General features: G+C 40.8%; 1 protein-coding gene across 1 annotated transcript; it reads left to right on the top strand.

Annotated features, from left to right (window-relative positions):
- The first annotated feature begins 647 nt into the window (after positions 1 to 647).
- Positions 648 to 17,372, top strand: LOC148131864 (uncharacterized). Its single transcript, XM_087954359.1, has 7 exons — positions 648 to 802; positions 5,632 to 5,662; positions 7,176 to 7,280; positions 9,777 to 9,857; positions 10,266 to 10,358; positions 11,747 to 11,839; positions 17,125 to 17,372. Exons 1-7 carry the CDS (start codon positions 719 to 721, stop codon positions 17,337 to 17,339), a joined length of 702 nt encoding a protein of 233 aa, XP_087810485.1. The 5' UTR covers positions 648 to 718; the 3' UTR covers positions 17,340 to 17,372.
- The last annotated feature ends 1,671 nt before the right edge of the window (positions 17,373 to 19,043 follow it).

Genomic DNA, 19,043 nt, shown 5'->3' with positions numbered 1-19,043 from the left:
TTCTTCTTTCTCAAGAAAAAAACAACAGTCCAGTTGCCTTTTGAAAAAGCACCTTTGAGGCAACTATGACCTGGATGACTGAGAATCTCCACAGATAAATGGTATTATAGGCTTCAGCAAACAGTGCATTCCACATCATGGGACTAATAATAATTCCTCTCCATTCAGCATCAGTCCATGTGCTCCATTTGAGGAACTAGATGGATAAGGCCACTGAGCCCATGGCAGCAAGTGGAGGGTATTGATTCAAAAAAAGACTAGAAGCTAAATGTTAGGAAGAGCAACTGGAGGATCTGGAAATGCTGAGCCTTATCTACTTGGTTGACTTACAGTCAAAGAAAAGACCAAATAAATGAATAAGGGAAAAAAATCAGATAAAACATTGTCATGAAGAATGAAACAAAAAATACAACAACAAAGAAAAATAGGAGAAAATGGTCTAGCATAGCTAGACCCTCCAAAGTAAGACCTAAGCCCCCAAATCATCTCCTAGCAACAGTACCTAGAAATATTTTGGCATGAAAAAAAATGAAAGTACAAAGTAGGAGATTCTCCTCTCCACCCCCAACACAGCTGATAAGTAGAAGGTATAACAGGGCAGCCTGCCAAAGAAACAGCAGCTGACTTGGAAGAAATGCAAGCTCTCTGAATAGGGGGTTTAAAGGACACCTTCCCTGTGTTGGTATCTATGGTGAAGAATTTACCTTTGCTAGCTTGAATGCTTTGGGGCGAGTGGCAGAAACGATCTCATGGAGGTACTTTGGGGGCCCAGAAGGGCTGTAAAAAGGATCCTGAAAGCAACGTAAGGGGGGATTTGGGCTCTTATCATTCTGAGGCTGTCAATCTAGGATTCTTTGTTTAAATACTCATCCTTTCAGGGTGGTGTGGTGGTGGAAATGTTTGGGTTTGTTGTTGTTGTTGCTGTTGTTGTATGTAACCTAGAGTAACCCTGTTTTAGTTCAGGGAGGGGTGGGGGTCATATAAATCTTGAAGAGAAATAAATAAGTAAAACTTGAAAAACTCTATCGGGGCTAAATGATATAAGGGAGTGGAGAGGCCATAGAAAGAAAGATCTTGATCGATTTTATTTCCCTGTGTGATGTTAGATATTAGAATAAAGTGAGCTGGAACGGACCTTGGAGGTCTTCTAATCCAACCCCCTGCTCAAATAGGAGAATCTATACCATTTCAGATAAGTGACTGTTTAGTTTCTTCTAAACCTCCAGTGACAGAGCGCCCAAGATTTCTGAAGGCAAAGCTGTTTCACTGGTTTATTGTCCTCCCTGTTAGGAAATTTCTTCTTAATTCCAAGTTGCTGCTTCTCTCTTTGATTAATTTCCAACCATTGTTTCTTGTCCTGCCCTCTGTGCATTGGAGAATAATTTGACTGCTTCTTCTTTGTGGCAGCCCCTCAAATACTGGAATGCCGTTATCATGTCATCCATAATTGTTCTTTTCTTTAGACTGGCCAAACGCAAATCCTGTAGCCGTTCTTTATATGTTTTAATCTCCAGGCCTTTGATCATCTTAGTTGCTCTCACTGAACTTTTTCCAAAGTCTCAATATCTTTTTTGTAGTATGGTGACCAAAATTGGTTGCAGTATTCCAGGTGTGTGGTCTAACTAACTAGGGTTTTAGAAAGCAGTAGTAATACTTCACGTCATCTTGATCCTATGCCTCTGTTTATACAACCCAGAATTGTATTAGCTTTTCTGGCTGCTGCTGCACACTGCTGGCTCATATTCAAGTGATCATCCAGTAGGACTCCAAGGTCCCTCTCACAGTTACTGTTCTTGAGCCAGGTCTTGCCTACTCTGTACGTGCACCTTTGGTTTTTCCTGCCCAGGTGTAGAACCTTGCTTTTCTCCACATTAAATTTCATTTTGTTGGATAGGGCCCATTGTTCAAGTTTGTCAAGATCTTTTTGGATCCTGAATTTGTCTTCTGGGGTGTTGGTTATTCCTGCCAGTTTAGTATCATCTGCAAGTTTGATGAGCTTCCCTTCTATTTCCTCACTGAAGTAATTTATGAAGATATTGAAGAGTACTGGGCCTAAGATGGAATCTTGTGGTACCCCACTACTTATTTCTCTCCATGTGGATGTAGTACCATTAAGGACTACTTGTTGTGTTCGGTTAGTCAGCCAGCTACAAATCCATCTGGTGTCATTGTCTATTTTTCTAGCTTAACAAGAAGTAGGTTCTGGTCTACTTTGTCAAATGTCTTAATGAAATCTATGTATACTATGTCCACAGCATTTCACTTGTCTACTAATTTAGTCACTTTATCGAAGAATGATATAAGATTTATTTGGCATGATCAGTTTTTAACAAACGTGTGCTGGCTACTAGTTATAACTTTATTTGCTTCTAGTTGTTCACAGATCTGATTTTTTTAAGAAATTATCTTTTCTGGGATCTTCCCAGATATTGACGTTAGGCTGATTGATCTGTAGTTTCCTGGGTCTGTGTTGTGGAAACTGAACATCAACTCTGCTATTGAACATCAGCTCTGCTCTAGCCAGAGAAAGGGAAATAAGATAGAACAGGGAAGTCACAATACAGTTCTTTTTCAAAAATAGAAGAGTTTTGGAGTATTATAAGTGCAGAACGGATCACAAAACAGCAAAAGACTGAACACTTTTGCATTGAATATCTCATTCTTGGCTGCTATTCAATTATTTCCATCACAGCTGGAGTGATAAATGATTGCAGGAAGCCAAGCAGTCACTTCACAAATTTGGCATGTTCAGGAGGTTGAGGTCTGGGACTGCCAGCCTGTGTGAAATTTAGCTATCCCTATCATTAAGCATAACAAATCCCTCCCAGGCAAAAAGACATTTGGTTATTTAGTGAAACTGACCAGATCACCTCTACACAACCCATTGGTAAAAAAAAATCCCTCTGGATAGTGAAGAAGGCTTCCCCCACTTTCATTGTAACAGAGGCTCAGATGGGGAAATGAGTCTATGACAGGGGTGTCAAACTCAAGGCCCATGGGTCAGATTTGCAGGGGCTTAGATCTGGCCTGCAGGGCTACCCTGGAAACAGTGAAGGACCAGCCCATGGTGTCCCTGCTAGCGAAATGGGGCTCGGAAGGGCTGTGTGCAGCCCTCCCGAGCTCCGTTTTCACTGGCAGAGGGTTGCAGGAGGCCATCACAGCTGGAAATGGAGCTTGGGAGCCCGTTTTGGCTGGTAGAGTGCTTGGGCCACCACAGGTGCCCCCGACACAAGTGACGTTGAGCTGGCCATGCTTACCCTGCCCTCTCCTCCTTGAGGTCAAACACAACCCTGATGCGGCCCTCAATGAAGTTGAGTTTGACACCTCTGATCTATGACAATTTGCCATGGTCAACTTGCCATGGCCAACTCACTGCGAGACAACTTGCCACGGTCAACTTGCCACAGGACTGGACAAGAGTTATACTAATATCAAAGAAATTATGGAATAGAATCATCAAAGAAAGATGCAAAAGGAGGGACACAATGAAAAGTGAATGACAAAAATTTAAATAATGTTTTATTTATTTTAAATAATTAAGTTGAATTGTTAAATTGTCTCACGGCGAGTTGGCTGTGGTTAGTTGTCCTGCAGCAAGTGGTTCTATTCTGTGAGGAAACAGGATTTGTTGCAATTTCTCCCTGCTTCCCTTTCTGAATCATTTCCATTCTTTGCCTCAAATCCTCAAAGGAGGATTTTTTCTCTCTCCCTTTCCTTCAATATGCTTTCGCTTCCCCTCCTTCACTCCACTTTTCTATTTCTTGTTTGATCAGCACTTTTTAATTACTTCTTATTTCCAATACAAGCAAAAGCAGCTGTAAACTTCATTTTTCTTTTCAATCTTCCTTGTCCACCTAGACCTCTCTCATATAGACCTCTTGTCTATTTTCCTCTCTGGAGTCCTGTGTCAATGTGACTGCATTCTTTCTTACTTTCCCACTCCTCTTTCTTTCCCCTTATCTCTGTTTACAAGAACTTTATCATCCATTTCCAATAGCTAAGATATTGGCAATGCTGCCACTCCCTCTGTTTCTGTCAGCTTTCTCTTAGTATCGCCTTCATAACCTTTGGAACGTCTTGGCTCTGGAGTTGAGATCCACCTCTACCCTTTTGGCCTTTTGGCAGGGCCACAAAACTTGGCTCTGCTGATTGGCTTGGGGCTCTGAATGGAGATGCTTCACATTGGAAGAGGCTGGTGGAGTTAGTGAGAAGATCCCACCTTCGTACCGCTCATGTACTTATCTAATTCCGGTTAATTTTAATGTTTTTAATATTTTAATATTTCTGCTTTTATTGTATTGTAAGCTGCTCAGAGTCATTTTAGTTAGTGAGATGGGCAGTGTTTAAATTGAATAAATAGTACATTTTGACTTATAGACATGTTTAACATTCTCTGATTTTTGGACAACGGGACTCTTTTTAAGGGAAAAAGGACGAGGATCTTGTCCTTGTCCCGAATCATGGGCTGTCTGCCACCTTCTTCCTTCCTTCCCCTACCACCAAATGTTTCTTCTTCTGGTGTTCATAAAACATTGAGAAGAGTTTAGTTGTCTACCTTGAAGGATTACGTCTTTTAGAAATGGAGAGAACAATCGATGCATTCTCTCTCAAGGCTGCATTATTCTTCCAGTTACACAGGTCTGATGTTGAGAAGGGAATATACAATAAAACCATTGGTGGCTGACCCCCTTAACTGGCCTGCCATTTGTCCCTGTGTCAAAGGCATTAAATGTGTGTTTCTCCTAGGAATTTTCCTCAAATTATAAGCTTTCTTTGTTTCTCTCAAATCACACAGAGCCTCCTCTCCTGGTAGGCACTCAGAAGAGGTTAGGGTTCCTGGTTCCTGATACCTAATATGGAGGGAGTCAATTCTCTGTACTACTCTCAGACAATACAGGAACTTTTGCTTTAATTTTTAGGTTAACCATGATCTTACATCATTTTTGTAACTGTGGATGTCTCTAGAGCAAGGGCCTTCAAACTTGGCAAGCTTTAAGACTTGTGGACTTCAACTCCCAGAATTCCTGAGCTAACATGACTGGAGGAGGAATTCTGGGAGTTGAAGTCCATGAGTCTTAAAGCTGTCGAGTTTGAAGGCCCCTGCTCTATAGAGTTAGAAAACATTTTTTGCATACTTATGTTTCAACCATTTTTCTGTTTGCTTGGCTTTGGCTTTGACTTTTTTTTTTTTTGTCAAAATAACATTACTTGTGGCATAGTATTGAAATCTAGGCTTCCCCCTGATGGCCACTTTACCTAACCTTGAACCTGATAGTAAGGCCATTCATTTTCATAAAACCTTACTATTTTTCTCTTAACCAAGAGGTCTCCAACCAATGCTGGGATGGATAGGTCAAAATACACTCCAGACAACCAGGTGTGAATTTTTCTTATTTAAAGCTGCCTTCCTCAATCTGGTACTCAAAAGACATATTGGGTATCACATTGCCTAATCTCTGGCCATTCCACTCAGAAAGATTCAAGTGGAGGGCAGCACACTGAAGGGGTTAAGTAGTTTAAGGAAGTATCTTCTCTACAGTAAGGTCAACAATATTGTGTATAGAAATGAGTGATACCAATTTCTTATCTTTCTATATTATCTGAATCCTGATTTTTCTTTTTGTAACACAGACAGTTTGGAAGATGCAAGGAGAAAATGCAGGTGAGACAATCAGATTTTTCTTCCACCTAGCTGATGGTGAGAGAAAACTTACTGATTCTATGGCTAAAATGGTGGTTTTATGGTTTCTGTTCTAAGCTGAGAAAGCACAGTAAAGTAGGAATGAGTTAAAAAGCAAACTTGGATGGGCAAAAGTTTTGATCTGCAATATTTAGATTCAAGCTAGAATTAGGAAGACCTGAGAGGCAGTGTTGAATACGTATGACTCTGTATGTACATGTGTTTACGTGATATGCAAAGTGGAGTCTGATGTCAGACTCCGCTCATAGGTTCAGCTGCTGGCGGGAAGAACTGAATCCTGTCAGTGGCTGAAGTGTCGGGCAGCGCCAGCTATAAAAAGCTGGTGCCGACCGCGTTTGTGGGCTTTTGGATTCCGGTATGTAATAAAGAGTTTCTTTCACACTCCTGAGTCCTGCTCCTTCCTCATCAGTGCCCATCTAACAGGTAGGATTGTTTTCTTCGGCCATCCTTGGTTCTTATGGTAAGAGAACCAGACCTAAGTATTCTAAATCTGATAAATCAGATTTATCTTCTAATCTGGAGAGGCCCATGGAGTAAATCAGAGACTACCAGAGCTGTGATTCTATTTGGACTGCAGGAGAGTGTGAGTTGAAGTTCTGCCTTAGCCATGAAACCCAGCTAGGTGACCTCAGGCCAGTCACTCTATCCCAGTCCAACTCACCTCACAGGGTTGTTGTTATTGTACTATGAATAAGGAACATGGTGTATGCTCACCACCTTGAGTGATTTGTAAAAGTAGTAATGGTGAGATATAAATAATATGTATTACATATATCTGCTTGTACAAAGGCAAGGAGGTCCAATATGCACACACACACCCAAAAAAGCAATGGAAAGACTGTATTGTCATATGACATGGGCACCATTGCCCAATGGAATCATCTGAAATCTTGCAAGATTATAGACTCTTATGAGATAGGGAGTCCTCCTTGAGTATTGGCAGCATTTATATCCCAAAAACTGGACATAAATATGTGTTTGTATTGTCTTCTGTCTTCCTTTAAGGCAAGGGTCCCCAACCACCGGGCCACGGACCGGTACCGGTCCGTGGAACATTTCCTACCGGGCCGCCAGTTTGCTGGGCGCCGCCATCTTGTTTGACGAGAAAGTGCTTCCGGGTGAGCTTTTCCGGTTGGAAAGCGGTGTTTGGGTCCTGAAGGAATCCTCATGTCTTAGTTTCATCGAAGGGGTGGTGGCTTCAAATGAAACTAAGCCGCGAGGATTCTTTCAGCACCCAAGGCAAGGCGAGCCGAGCAACCATCCCGAAGCCGTCCTGAAGCGAAGCCCATCGACAAAGGTACAAAGGAGGAGTTGAAGGTGGCGGGGAGAAGTGGGGGACGGCTGGCTGGCCGGTCGCTCGGCTCGCCTTGCCTTGTCATGCGTGCTGATGCCAGTACTGGGCCGCGGATCATTTTGTGATGCCGGTACCGGGCCGTGGCACAAAAAAGGTTTGGGGCCACTGCTTTAAGGGCAGAAGGAGCAGAAGGAAATCAACTGAATCCTGGTGTTCCTTTGACTTTTGAGGTGACAACTGTATCTTCTTCTGGAAGCTGTGATGCAATGTGTATAAGACATCCTGGTAAAAACAGACACCTACCTGGGACTCTTTATAACCCCTGGGGAGGGACGGGAGTGTAATAAGACAAAGTGGGTGAAGCTGTGCTAAACCTACTGTATGTAAAACCAAGGTTCTTTTTTTCCTCCTTGGTTTTGATGAGAGGAAGTTGATGCTGTTTTTTTCTTCTTTTTGGAAAGAAAACTCTCACATAAAGCTGATTTTAGGTCAACACTGTGTCAACTCATAAAACATTCCTATGCCTGTTTTAGTAGTTGCCATTAAAAAAAAGGGGGGGGAGGAAGGAAATCTGGAAGAGCAGTGCAGCAATTGAAAGCAAAAGTACATTCCAACTCCTATCTTTAAAAGATTGTATTGCACCATAGAGATTATCTTAACTTACTGCACCTCTGTATGGTTTGCCAGTTGCACAGTGGCAGATAGGAAAGCACTCCAGAGGGTTAATGTCATTGCCCAGAAGAACATTGGTTGCCCTCTCCCCTCTTTGGAAGAGCTTTATAGCTCCCCCTGCCTTAAGAAAGTTCAAAACATTCTAAAAGATCCATCTTATGCCCTGGAAACCCTTTTTTTTGAACTATTACCATCTGGCAGACCGTACAGGGTAATAAAAACAAGGACAAATAGGCTGAAAAACGGCTTCTATCCCAGGGCAGTAACTCTATTGAATTCTATTGTATAGAGCAGTGTTGGTGCAGTGTCGGGGGTTTTCAATTCAATGTGTGGAGTGGGAAGGATGTGAGTTTGTGTTTATTTTCATGGTCATGATGTGCACTGAAGATGGTGTTTGATTTCATTGTACAAGGTGCAATGACAAACTAAACTAAACTAAACTAAACTAAACTAAACTAAACTAAACTAAACTAAACTAAACTAAACTAAACTAAACTGTAACTAAAATACCAGAGTTTTTGCCCGTGAATATATTTAATTGGAGAATGTGAATGATGACACCCAACCTGTGAATGGGATCAATTGGAGAATCTGGTTTCTGGGACACCCAGGGGGGAAGGGCAAACAGGGTCACAGGTGACTGTGAATTACATATGCCAGAGTTGGCTCCATACAGGGCAGTGCCAGTATGTTGCCTCTAATGAATCCTTTGAAGCTTTTTGAAGTTTGCTCGAGAATCATGATTTAATGAGGGCGATTGCTGGAATCTTGACACACTGAAGCTTTGGTGTGATTCCCATGTCACCTTGGTGTTTTCCATTTTCAGGACAGAAACGCTGCCATTGAACTTCGGTAATTGCAAGTAGAAAGTAGAAGATCTAAACTCTGTAAAGGACCTTGGAATACTCATCTCTAATGATCTAAGTGCTAGAGCCCACTGTAACTACATAGCCAAAAAGGCATTAAGATTTGTTAACCTAATCCTGCGTAGCTTTTTCTCTGGTAATATCACACTACTAACCAGAGCATACAAAACATTTGCTAGACCAATACTTGAATACAGCTCATCAGTCTGGAACCCACACTACATATCGGATAGTAATACAGTTGAGAAAGTCCAGAAATATTTCACAAGAAGAGTTCTCCACTCCTCTACTCGTTGTAGAATACCTTATGCCACCAGACTTGAAATTCTAGACCTAGAAAACCTTGAATTACGCCGTCTTTGGTCCGATCTAAGTTTGGTATATAAAATCATACATTGCAATGATTTACCTGTCAATCAATACTTCAGCTTCAACCATAACAACACAAGAGCACACAATAGATACAAACTCAAGGTTAAATGCACCAAACTTGATTGCAGGAAATACGACTTCAGCAACAGAGTGGTCAATGTCTGGAATACCTGACTCTGTAGTTTCTTCCCCAAACCCCAGAAACTTTAACCTTAGACTGTCTACTATTGGCCTCACCCCTTTTGTATGAGGTCTGTAGGGGGCATGCATAAGCGCACCAATGTGCCTACCAACCCTGTCCTATTGTTTCTTTTATTTTTCTTATATGTACCCATTTCATGTATTCATAAGTATATGAAGTATATACTTATTATCTTGTAAGCGATTGACAAATCAAATAAATAAATAAAAAAAAATTATCTTCTAAGTTGGAGAGAGGCTCATTGAGGAAGTCAGAGTCTTTCACAACTGAGATTCTGTGTAGAGTGTCAGTTTCAGATATAATTCAGCAACAATAACTGCATATGGAAAAACAAGGAAATCTTCCAATGTGCACCAAAAAATATCCCAGATGTAAGCCTGATTCTGTCATATAACTTGGGCACCATCCCTTTATATAATCACCTGAAATCTTGCAAGATGATTAACACTCGTGAGATTTTTGGCAGTCATCTTGAGTTTTGCCTGTGTATAATCAACAGTGCAAGATTTGGGGATCTTGTGAGGTTTCAGCTACTTAAAATACGTGTTCAAATTGTTTTGACCGGGAACGCCACAGAGCCCTACTTGGATATTGGGGGGCACCATCTTCCTAGAAACAAAACTGAACCACACAACTCTGTGTATTGGTTTCTGTCTTTCATATTGGTAGATGATGATTCTGGATGTGGGGATCGTTTGACTCCTGAGGTGACAACTGGAAGTTCTGATGCAAAGAAGGCAAGAAATACTGGTAAGAACAGACACCTGCCTAGAATCCATTATAATCTTTGAGGGGGAAGTAATGAAACAAAGTGACTAGAACGGGCCCATACCTAAGTTAAAAAAAACAAGATTCTTTATTTTTTCCCCACTTGTTTTGAGGAGAGGAAGTAGGGGGTGTTTCTTTTCTTTTTCTTTTTAAAGGAAAACCTCACACAAAACCAACTTTAGGCAAGCACTGCACCCTTTGTGAGTTTTCCATGCCACCTTCAGGACAGATAACCTGCCACTGACTTTTGGCACTTGGGATTAGAGAGGAAAGTCCAGATCATCCATCCGAGGGGGAAGAAATTGATGTTGATGTCTTTGTATCAACCTGCGTCTTCCTAGTAGCAAAATTGGACTACGTCTGTTTCTATTGTCTTTTTCCTTTCTTTAGGGGCAGAAGGAGATTCTGGATGTCTTGATCGTTTAACTCCGGGGGTGACAGGAAGCTCTGATGTAATGTGTCTAAGAAACAGACACCTACCTGGTAAAAACAGACACCTACCTGGGACTTTTTGTAATCCCTGGATGGGAGTGTAATAAGACAAAGTGGGTGAAGCTGTGCTAAAAACCAAGATTTCTTTCCTCTCCTAGTTTTGATGAGAGGAAGTTGAAGCCGTTTTTTCTCTTTGAAAAGAAAACTCTCATATAAATCCTACTTTAGGCCAACACTGAAGCTTTGGTGTGATTCCCATGTCACCTTGGTGTTTCCCATTTTCAGGGCAGAAACGCTGCCATTGAACTTTGGTAATTGCAAGTAGAAAGGGAAGTTCTGATTGCCCATCTGAGGGGAAAGGAACTGATGGTAATACCTTTGTCACAAAGAACAAGATCTGATTAATTGCCGTGGTGCTGCAGCAGAAGATGAGGAAGTTGAGTTATTTTACAGTATCATACCTCAATTTTGTGACATTAAATTTTCAAGACTTGGGCCTGACACTCTCACAAGTGTTACCAGCTCTTTCTTCTGGCAGGGCTGTTGGGCATTTAAGAGCGATGGGATTGAGACTGACTTTGTGTCTCCCACAAATGTGAGAAGGATGTAGGCTATTAGCCACTCCAGATCCATTTTGTTAAGTCTGGGCGGTGGGTCCCAAGGAGAGACGAGACTCGTGGTAGTGACAACAGCTCTTTATTAGGCAACCAGATACTGAGACGAAATTCCTAGCATCTTTTTATAGAGCTGGCTGCGGCTAGGCATATGACAGACTTTTGAGCTTGCCGCGCTTGGTTTTACCCAATCGCGGCAACCCCTATGCGAACCAATCAGGATTGCTTTATATTGTCCAATCACGGCCCGGCTCTTCCGGACCAATAGGAATGCAGGCCTACAAGCCTGCTAGTATGGAACACATTTCATTTGTTCTGTGGGGAAAGAAATCTGAAGGCCACACACGTCGGACACCAGAGCTGGGCTTCTGTCCTCCTCAGAGGCACTTTTGACTGCCTTCTTCTGTTGTTCTTTGTGGAGGGAAAGGGAGGGAGACGAGGGGTGTTCAGGTTTATCTTGGGTAGGATCAACAGGTGCAAGTTGAACCTCAAACATGAACTGTCAACAAATGTGAAGTCATCTGCCTTCTCCGAACAAAAGCTTGTCCAGATGTTTTGGGCTTCCTTTCCTAACTCCACTTCCTTAAGGCAGTTCTAAACGATAGAACACAAAAACTTCATACAAATTATAGCCAGTCGTTTGGGGTAAATGTACAATCTCTTGCCATAAAGGGCAAATACTGGCATTAATAGTGGCTGATTCTTTTCCTGTTCTGCCTGCCTGCCTGCCTGATTTAGTATGGTATTGTGTGACTACAATCCTAAGCAATCACAATAAAACCATGAATTTCATCTCTTAATATTTTCCTGTGTTTTGTTTTGCAGCTCTCCTATGTAAGCGCATTGCAGACAACAAATTAATTACAGCAGCTGTTGTTCTAATCACAGCTTTGATCATTACCATAATTGTATTGGCTGGTAAGTAATGAGACATTCCTATTTGTAGATTTTGGAAGTAGTTTGCTCTTGTCTCTTTTCTAAGGCAGGCCCAATGTCACCTAGCCGGTTCTCTTAGCTAAGACAGGACTTGAATTCACAGCCTTAAGCTTTGTGCCTAAGACAAGACTATAGCTCACAGTCTCCTGGTTTTGAGCTTGATGTGGTAATCACTACACCAAGCAGGATCTTTTCATGTAGCAGCTAGGCTAATTTTATGTTTTTCCCGACATACTCAACTCTCCCTTTCATTTTCACGTTTTAAATTCATTTAAATTACCCAAAATTGAGTAAAAGTGGTTTTTCTTTGGGCAAAGACACATGAACCTGTTGCCCTATCCCAACATTTACATTGATTCAAAGTGCTTTACCTACATTGGGATAAAAAGGACTTTCTGATAAGCGGTTTTGTGTAATGAAGGGAAAACTTTAACAAGCACTGCTTTAAAGGACATGTATATAGCCATTGACCTTACAAAAGTGTGAGTCCAGGCAGTGTATAGCCATAAAAATAGAATTATAATATAATCAGGTAAAAAACTAAAAATCATAACAAAATACACAACTGAGATACAACATCTAATACACCTCCCAAGAGAGGCCTATCTAATATCCTGGCCCCAGAGCCCAAGAGATCAGCCAGGTCTTTTGAGTTTCCCTAAAAACTAACAGGTCAGGCACCATAATAGAAAAGTCACAGCTCCTAAATCCCATCAGATGATGTAGCTTCAAGTAACACAAAACAAAACAAGCATAAGCCTAAACATTCTTTCACACAAGCCATGTTCACTTTTGCTGACATTTATTCTTTGCCACGGACCACATACCTCCCTCCTTTTTACCAGCATTTGCACTTTTAAACTTTCTCCAACCATTTTCCACCTTTAATAAAAAATTCTATCAAGTTACACAAATTTAACTGGCCATCAAATGTAGAACTTGCCATCATTCACTCATTTTTCCCTGTGGGGGGAAAATGTATCAAGTATTTTAATTTTTAGAGCCATACTCTTTGCTGTATCATACAATCCATGTAACATTTGCTGCCATTTATTCAGATTCTGAGCCAATGCCATGGTATTAAACTGGGTACAAAAATTCACTTACTTTAACATCGCCACATTTGTTTGAAAAACATTTAGCACACATTTGTATCTTATTCCCTACTCAATGTTGAACCAGTCATAAAAATGTCTATTCTCATACATGTTTCACTTTCATCGTAAACAACTCTTACTACATTCAGCTTACATATTCATGTAAAATACTCCATTAATGTCAGCATTCCAGCAACCCTCCATCCCAATCAGTGACTCTGAGACAAACATATCTCAAAAGTACCTTTATTAGGATAATAACTGGCACATCTGTGGAATCCCGAATCTGAAAGTTTCCCGGACTTCCCACTATTTCCCAAACTACAAATCCATCCCCGCTTCCACTTTCTCAGGCTTGTGGCAGTGTGGAATATGGCTTCCAAAGCTGACACATAATACACTTTATCATACATTTTCTCTATATTGACGAATGAACTTGTTTTTACATATTCATGCTTATGTAAATGACTTACTAAAGAATGAAATCTGGACTTTTGTCTCCTGTCCAGCATAAAACTACAAACAACTTCACAAGCTGATTGCATTAGCACCTTTCATACCATTTTGATTAGAAAAATCTGCCAGATACTTTCCCAGACTCACTCAACAAAATAACTCCCCAGTAGACTCTGCGCTCAAACATTTGCTAGGTGTCCCCTTATATAGGAGAACACTACCACTAGCACTTTGATTTACTATACTCTCCATAGTGCTTACAGCTCTCTCGAAGCAGTTTACAGAGTCAGCATTTTCCCCCCAGCAATCTGGGTCCTCATTTTACTGACCTCGGAAAGATGGAAGGCTGAGTCGATGAGCCTCAAACTCTTGGCAGTGAGCAGTGAGTTAGCCTGCAATGCTGCATTCTAGCCACTGTGCCACCACAGCTAGAACAGTATGGATACTCTTTGTTTAGTGGCAGCAATTGATCCAGCTACTCGGTTGTTAAGTGATGCAGTTCTATAACATTTTTTTGTAAAATACACCTGTAGATTTAATTACTCACCTTAGTCATACTTGTGATACATGCAGCATTCCTACTAATGGTAAAGGCAGTATTGATTAGTTGGCTAGGTTTCCATAAGTACACCCAGAGATCTCTACAGTAAATTAGAGGCTATCTTGCAACCCACAATACAGTTGTTTGCATCAACTAGGAGATACTATATAGGAAGAGTCAGGGGTGGGATTCACATTTCTTAACAACTGGTTCTGTGGGTGTGGCCTAATTTGTGGGTGTGGCTTGGTGGTCATGTGACTGGGTGGGCACGGCTTGTATGTAAATATTATAAATATTTATGTAAATATTGATTTTTTTATAAAAAAGAGCAACTTTTACCCCAAAGCAGGCAAAGCAGGCAGATTGAGTTGCTCATAGAATCACAGATAAATTTAGAGATCTATCTATCTGCAATCGGCTATCTGAGTCTGTCACATAAAATTTGCTAGCAAGCAAACTCACAAAATTACCGTATTTGCCGGCGTATAAGACGACTGGGCGTATAAGACGACCCCCCCAACATTTCCACTCAAAATATAGAGTTTGTTATATACTCGCCGTATAAGACTACCCCCTCTTCCACACACCTTCCACTTTTGCACTTTTTTTTTTTTTTTTGACGCACTTTTCTGCTTTGGACAATTTTGAAATGAGCTAATCCAATTTTGAACCAAGAATATGCAAATAGCTATGGAGTTTAGAAATGAGTTTTAAAAATATTTTTCATTGCTTACCATTAAGCGTAAAATATGTTGTAAATAAAATGAGAACACAGGAAACGTTCTCTTCTCAATACAGCTGATCTCTCTCTCTCTCTCTCTCTCTCTCTCTCTCTCTCTCTCTCTCTCTCTCTCTCTCTCTCTCTCTCTCTCTCACACACACACACACACCAAAAACCCGGACACTGAAAAAGGCTGCCAGGAACAGTATATTCAATGCCTTCTCTTTAATCAAGAAACAAGAATTCCTTAGAATCTTTTTTTTTCCCCAAGTGGCCCTCTTTAAAAAAAAATGGAGGTAACACTTTCATTCAAAAAGTCTTCCAGTATCTGGAGTCGCTCAGACATATTGAAGTGAGGCAGGAGAGTAAGTGAAATTTGAAATGATCCAGCTACCGTTTTCTTCCTCCCGCCCGAAGGCCATTATCTCCACGTCAAAACGAACGAGGGAGGCAAAGAAGCCAAACACGCTAAAAGGATCTCTTTATTTTCCTACACAAGGTCACACCTACTTTTCCGCATTCAAAGGACAACCTCCTCACCACCACCACCACACACACACACACACACACACCCCAATACCCGCAAACAATGTTCTGGGCATTAATCACCATTGCTACATTAACCTGGTAAATTTATACCCTGCCTCCCCAGTGTTGCTTTGACGGCAGGATTTCACACAGCGGGCGCTCGTCGCTCTCTTCTCTGCTCTCCCACAGTTCGCACATGTTGGAAGCACCGTAAAACCTGATAACCCACCCGGGGCTCCCCCATCCTTAACCTACAGCCGCCCGCGCATGCAAAACCTGCGTGCAAAAAGAAAAAAAAGAAAAAGAAAAGTACGCTGCACGTGAGGATCTTTGAATCCTCTCCTCCCCACACCGCTAAGGAAGGAAGAGGGGAAAGGTTGCGCAGCGCGTGGCGAGTGACACCCGCACACACACACACACACACACACACACCGCTCCCCCCAGCCTCCCCCGGCTGCAACTCAAGGTCGAACTGGGAGTCGGAGTCTCCCGGCGTATAAGACGACCACCCCACTTGGAGGCATGTTTTTCAGGGCAAAAAAGTCGTCTTATACGCCGGCAAATACGGTAACTCACAACACACCATGTATGCAAATATTGGGTTGTTTTTTTATAAAAAAAGAGCAACTTTTACCCAAAAGCAGGCAAAGCAGGCAGGCAGATTGAGTTGCTCACAGAATCACAGATTAACTTAGAGATCTATCTATCTGCAATCGGCTACTTGAGTCCTCACTGAAAAGCTTCAGTCCTAAGGAAGGTTCAGCTCTGCTTTTAGATTAGCTAGAAAGCAAGAAATCCAAGGATTTCCTTCTTTCTAGCTAATCTAAACCTCCTGGCAGAGCAGAACAGCTAATAGTTGGGGGAGGGGGAAAGGAAGGAAAAATAGCAACTTACCAAAGCAGGCAAGTTGGATGGCTCGCATGCCAGGTAAGGAGGGAGTGGGCGGGGAGGGGTGGGGCCAGCCAGTGGAGAGATTTGCCCGTTCTCCGAACTGGGGACAATCGTGTGTGCAGCCTTTGCAAGAAATCATCAGCTGTGCTGCCTGGACAGCTGACAAGTGCTGCACTCAGGTGGGCAGTGTTTGAAAATCCTCTTGTTTCCTGCTTTTTCAACCTCAGCTGTGCCGCGCAAAGCAGCTGAGGAGGGAAAAGCAGGGAATAAAGGACAGCCTAGAGCCCAGGCAGGCGGGTGGGCCAAACACCGAACCGGTTAGGTGTCAGCTGCTCTTCGCAACTACAGATTCTATAGAACCAGGCCGAACCAGTAGCATCCCACCCCTGGGAAGAGTACTACAACATATTCAGGATGTAAATTTAAAATTAGATTATGAAGTTATATACGTGTTTGTGTGTATGGGTAGTTCTCAGTTAGCAACCACTTGTTCATCAGCTGTTTCAATTATGACAGCTCTAATAAGGAGACTTATGACCAATCCTTGAAGTTGTAACAATCATAGAAGCCCCACAGGGATGTGATTGTAATGTGTTGGTCGGCAAACAGCGTACATTTACAGTAGTTACAGCATTCCACAGTCACATGACTGTTGTTTGTGATCTTCATAGCCGGTTTCCAACTAGCAACATCTTTGGGAAGTGAGCAGGAAGTTGCAAGTCACAGTCACATAAGGTTGCACTTAAGAACCCATCATGATTTTGCTTTGCAAGTGCAGCTGAAACTGTCAAATTAATTGCTGTCATGAGTTGGGCATATGATTTTTTCAGTCTGCAACTGTGTTGTAGCAATGGAATTGCCAGTTTCAGTTGTGATTGGTAAGTGAGGATTACCTCTATTTACAGGTGAATTTACTTGCCTTCCTTAAAAAATCCTGGAAATTCAATTTAAGTGAGGTAGCCTAATATTAATCATTCAGACTTGTTTTCAGTATTGTAGTTAATTGTCTTAACTCATTTTGTTTTTGTTTCAGTTAACAAAACAAAATCACATCCATGTAGTCGTCCCTTTGCAAGCCAAGGTGTTGCCTGCCCAGATTCCTGGATTGGATACCTAGGAAAGTGTTTCTATGTATCAAAAGAAGAAAGGAATTGGACTCTCAGTTTAAGCACCTGTTCTTCATTTAATGCATCTTTGGCTGTGATTGATTCTCAGAAGGAATTGGTAAGGAATAAGGAGACATCATGATTAATTGCATAATTGTTCAGGCATTCACAAATATAAAAAGCAGTCCTATTACATTTTCTTTCTTTTTTTTTGGACAAACCTTATTAGTTTTTTTAAAAAAAATACAATACACAAACAAACAGAACATAGGATGTAGTAACATAAAATATCTTTTCTAAAAGAAACAAATAAACCATCTTATTTAAAAAGAAGATAATTCCAAATTATCACATTTCTATAATTTAATATATATATTTATCTTATCTAATCAACTTTGTATCTTTTCCAAACTTCTCTTTATTACTCCCTTTATTTCTTCTGCCTTGAAGTTATATACTCATTGAATATAATTTCATTAGTGCTCTTCCACATCCTGTCGAACTTAAACAAACATTACACAAAACATAAATACATAAAACTTCTTTTTGGAAAGTGGCTTACCCTGGGTTAACTCTTTTTATACAGACATCAATCAAAGTTTATACTCACTTAATATACTATCTCATATCTTATTTAACATTCTCTATTTTCCATATATTTTCTCTCTCCTACTCATTCTTTTAATTCTATTTTATTTATTCCATCTCGATTGGAATAATTATATTTGCATCTTTGGTCCGTTTTCTTTCAATCACCTATTTATCCTTTCTATCTAATACAATATTTCTCCTGTAAACACTGATTGAAGTATGACAACTTTTTATCTTTCCCCTGAATAACACTTAAGATAATACATATTTTCCGTACTGATTTTGCTCCGTACATTCTAAGTATTACATTTCAAAATAATAAAACAAACAAGTAATATTGAATTTAATAAGTAATAATAAAACTAAAAAAAAAATGAAAAAGGAATGTTAAATTTATAATATAATAAAAACAATGTTTCATAGGAAATTAGATTCTATTATTAATTCTTAAACAATAAAAATAATATTTCATAAGAAATTAAACTCTATAATTAAATCATGGCTTCCCTTTAATACATTTTTAACTCATAAAATATTTTGATTTTCTAACTCAGCTTCAAATACTAATGTCTACAATACATTCTTATGTACTTTTGCAGAATTATTTTTATAAAATTATCTTACCCCTTATCTCTGAAAAAAATTCGTTTTTTAGCATCTTGTTTAAAGCCTTTATGACTTCTCTTTCCTTTTCCCCTTCCATTCTTATCCATTCTAGCTTTTTGACCCCCCCCCCCCCATCTCTCAAATTTCACTCTCTTAGTCTTCCCTCTCTGTTGTATTTCTCTTTTCTGTTGCTTTCTGACATCATATCACTTTTTCATCTCATTTTTCTTTTTCTTGGTTGCTTTTTTAAGTTCTAAGTTCACCTTTTCCTTGCCCCCCTTCCGCTTTTCTTCCTCCACTAAGTGTGTTTGTCCATTAAAGATGGCTTCTTCTCCTTCATCCCAGCCTTCCTGTCGTTGTCGTAATTCTTGGTAGGTAGAGATCGCCATTTCTAAAAAGTGAAAAATAGATCCAGAAGAGCCCTTATCTTCTTGTTTCCTCCTGTTTTGGCTCCCAGGGTGGTGCAAGAGGCCACGCAGGGGCAAAATGGGACACGGGGGTGCAGTGAGGCCCTCCTGCAGCCCGTTTTGACTTCCAGGGTGCTGAGGGAGGCCGACTAGGCCCAAAACGGGGCATGGGGGTGCGGTGCTGCCCCCCTGTGGCTCGTTTTGGCTTCCAGTGTGGTGAGGGAGGCCAATGTCATGTGATG

Source organism: Notechis scutatus, chromosome 2 (genome assembly GCF_049901735.1).
Source record: "Notechis scutatus isolate UNSWTSFEM ecotype Mainland chromosome 2, rNotScu1.2, whole genome shotgun sequence".
Lineage (NCBI taxonomy): Eukaryota > Metazoa > Chordata > Lepidosauria > Squamata > Elapidae > Notechis > Notechis scutatus.
The sequence above is the reverse complement of the archived record's forward strand: the minus strand, read 5'-3'. Positions and strand labels throughout refer to the sequence as shown.

Bases quoted from the DNA above. Each gene is read 5' to 3' on its own strand.
- LOC148131864 (XM_087954359.1), top strand. From the start codon at position 719: ATGCTTTGGGGCGAGTGGCAGAAACGATCTCATGGAGGTACTTTGGGG. The intron at 803-5,631 runs GTAAGGGGGGAT...TTTGTAACACAG, and splicing joins AAAAGGATCCTGAAAGCAAC to ACAGTTTGGAAGATGCAAGG. The intron at 7,281-9,776 runs GTAAAAACAGAC...TCATATTGGTAG, and splicing joins AATGTGTATAAGACATCCTG to ATGATGATTCTGGATGTGGG.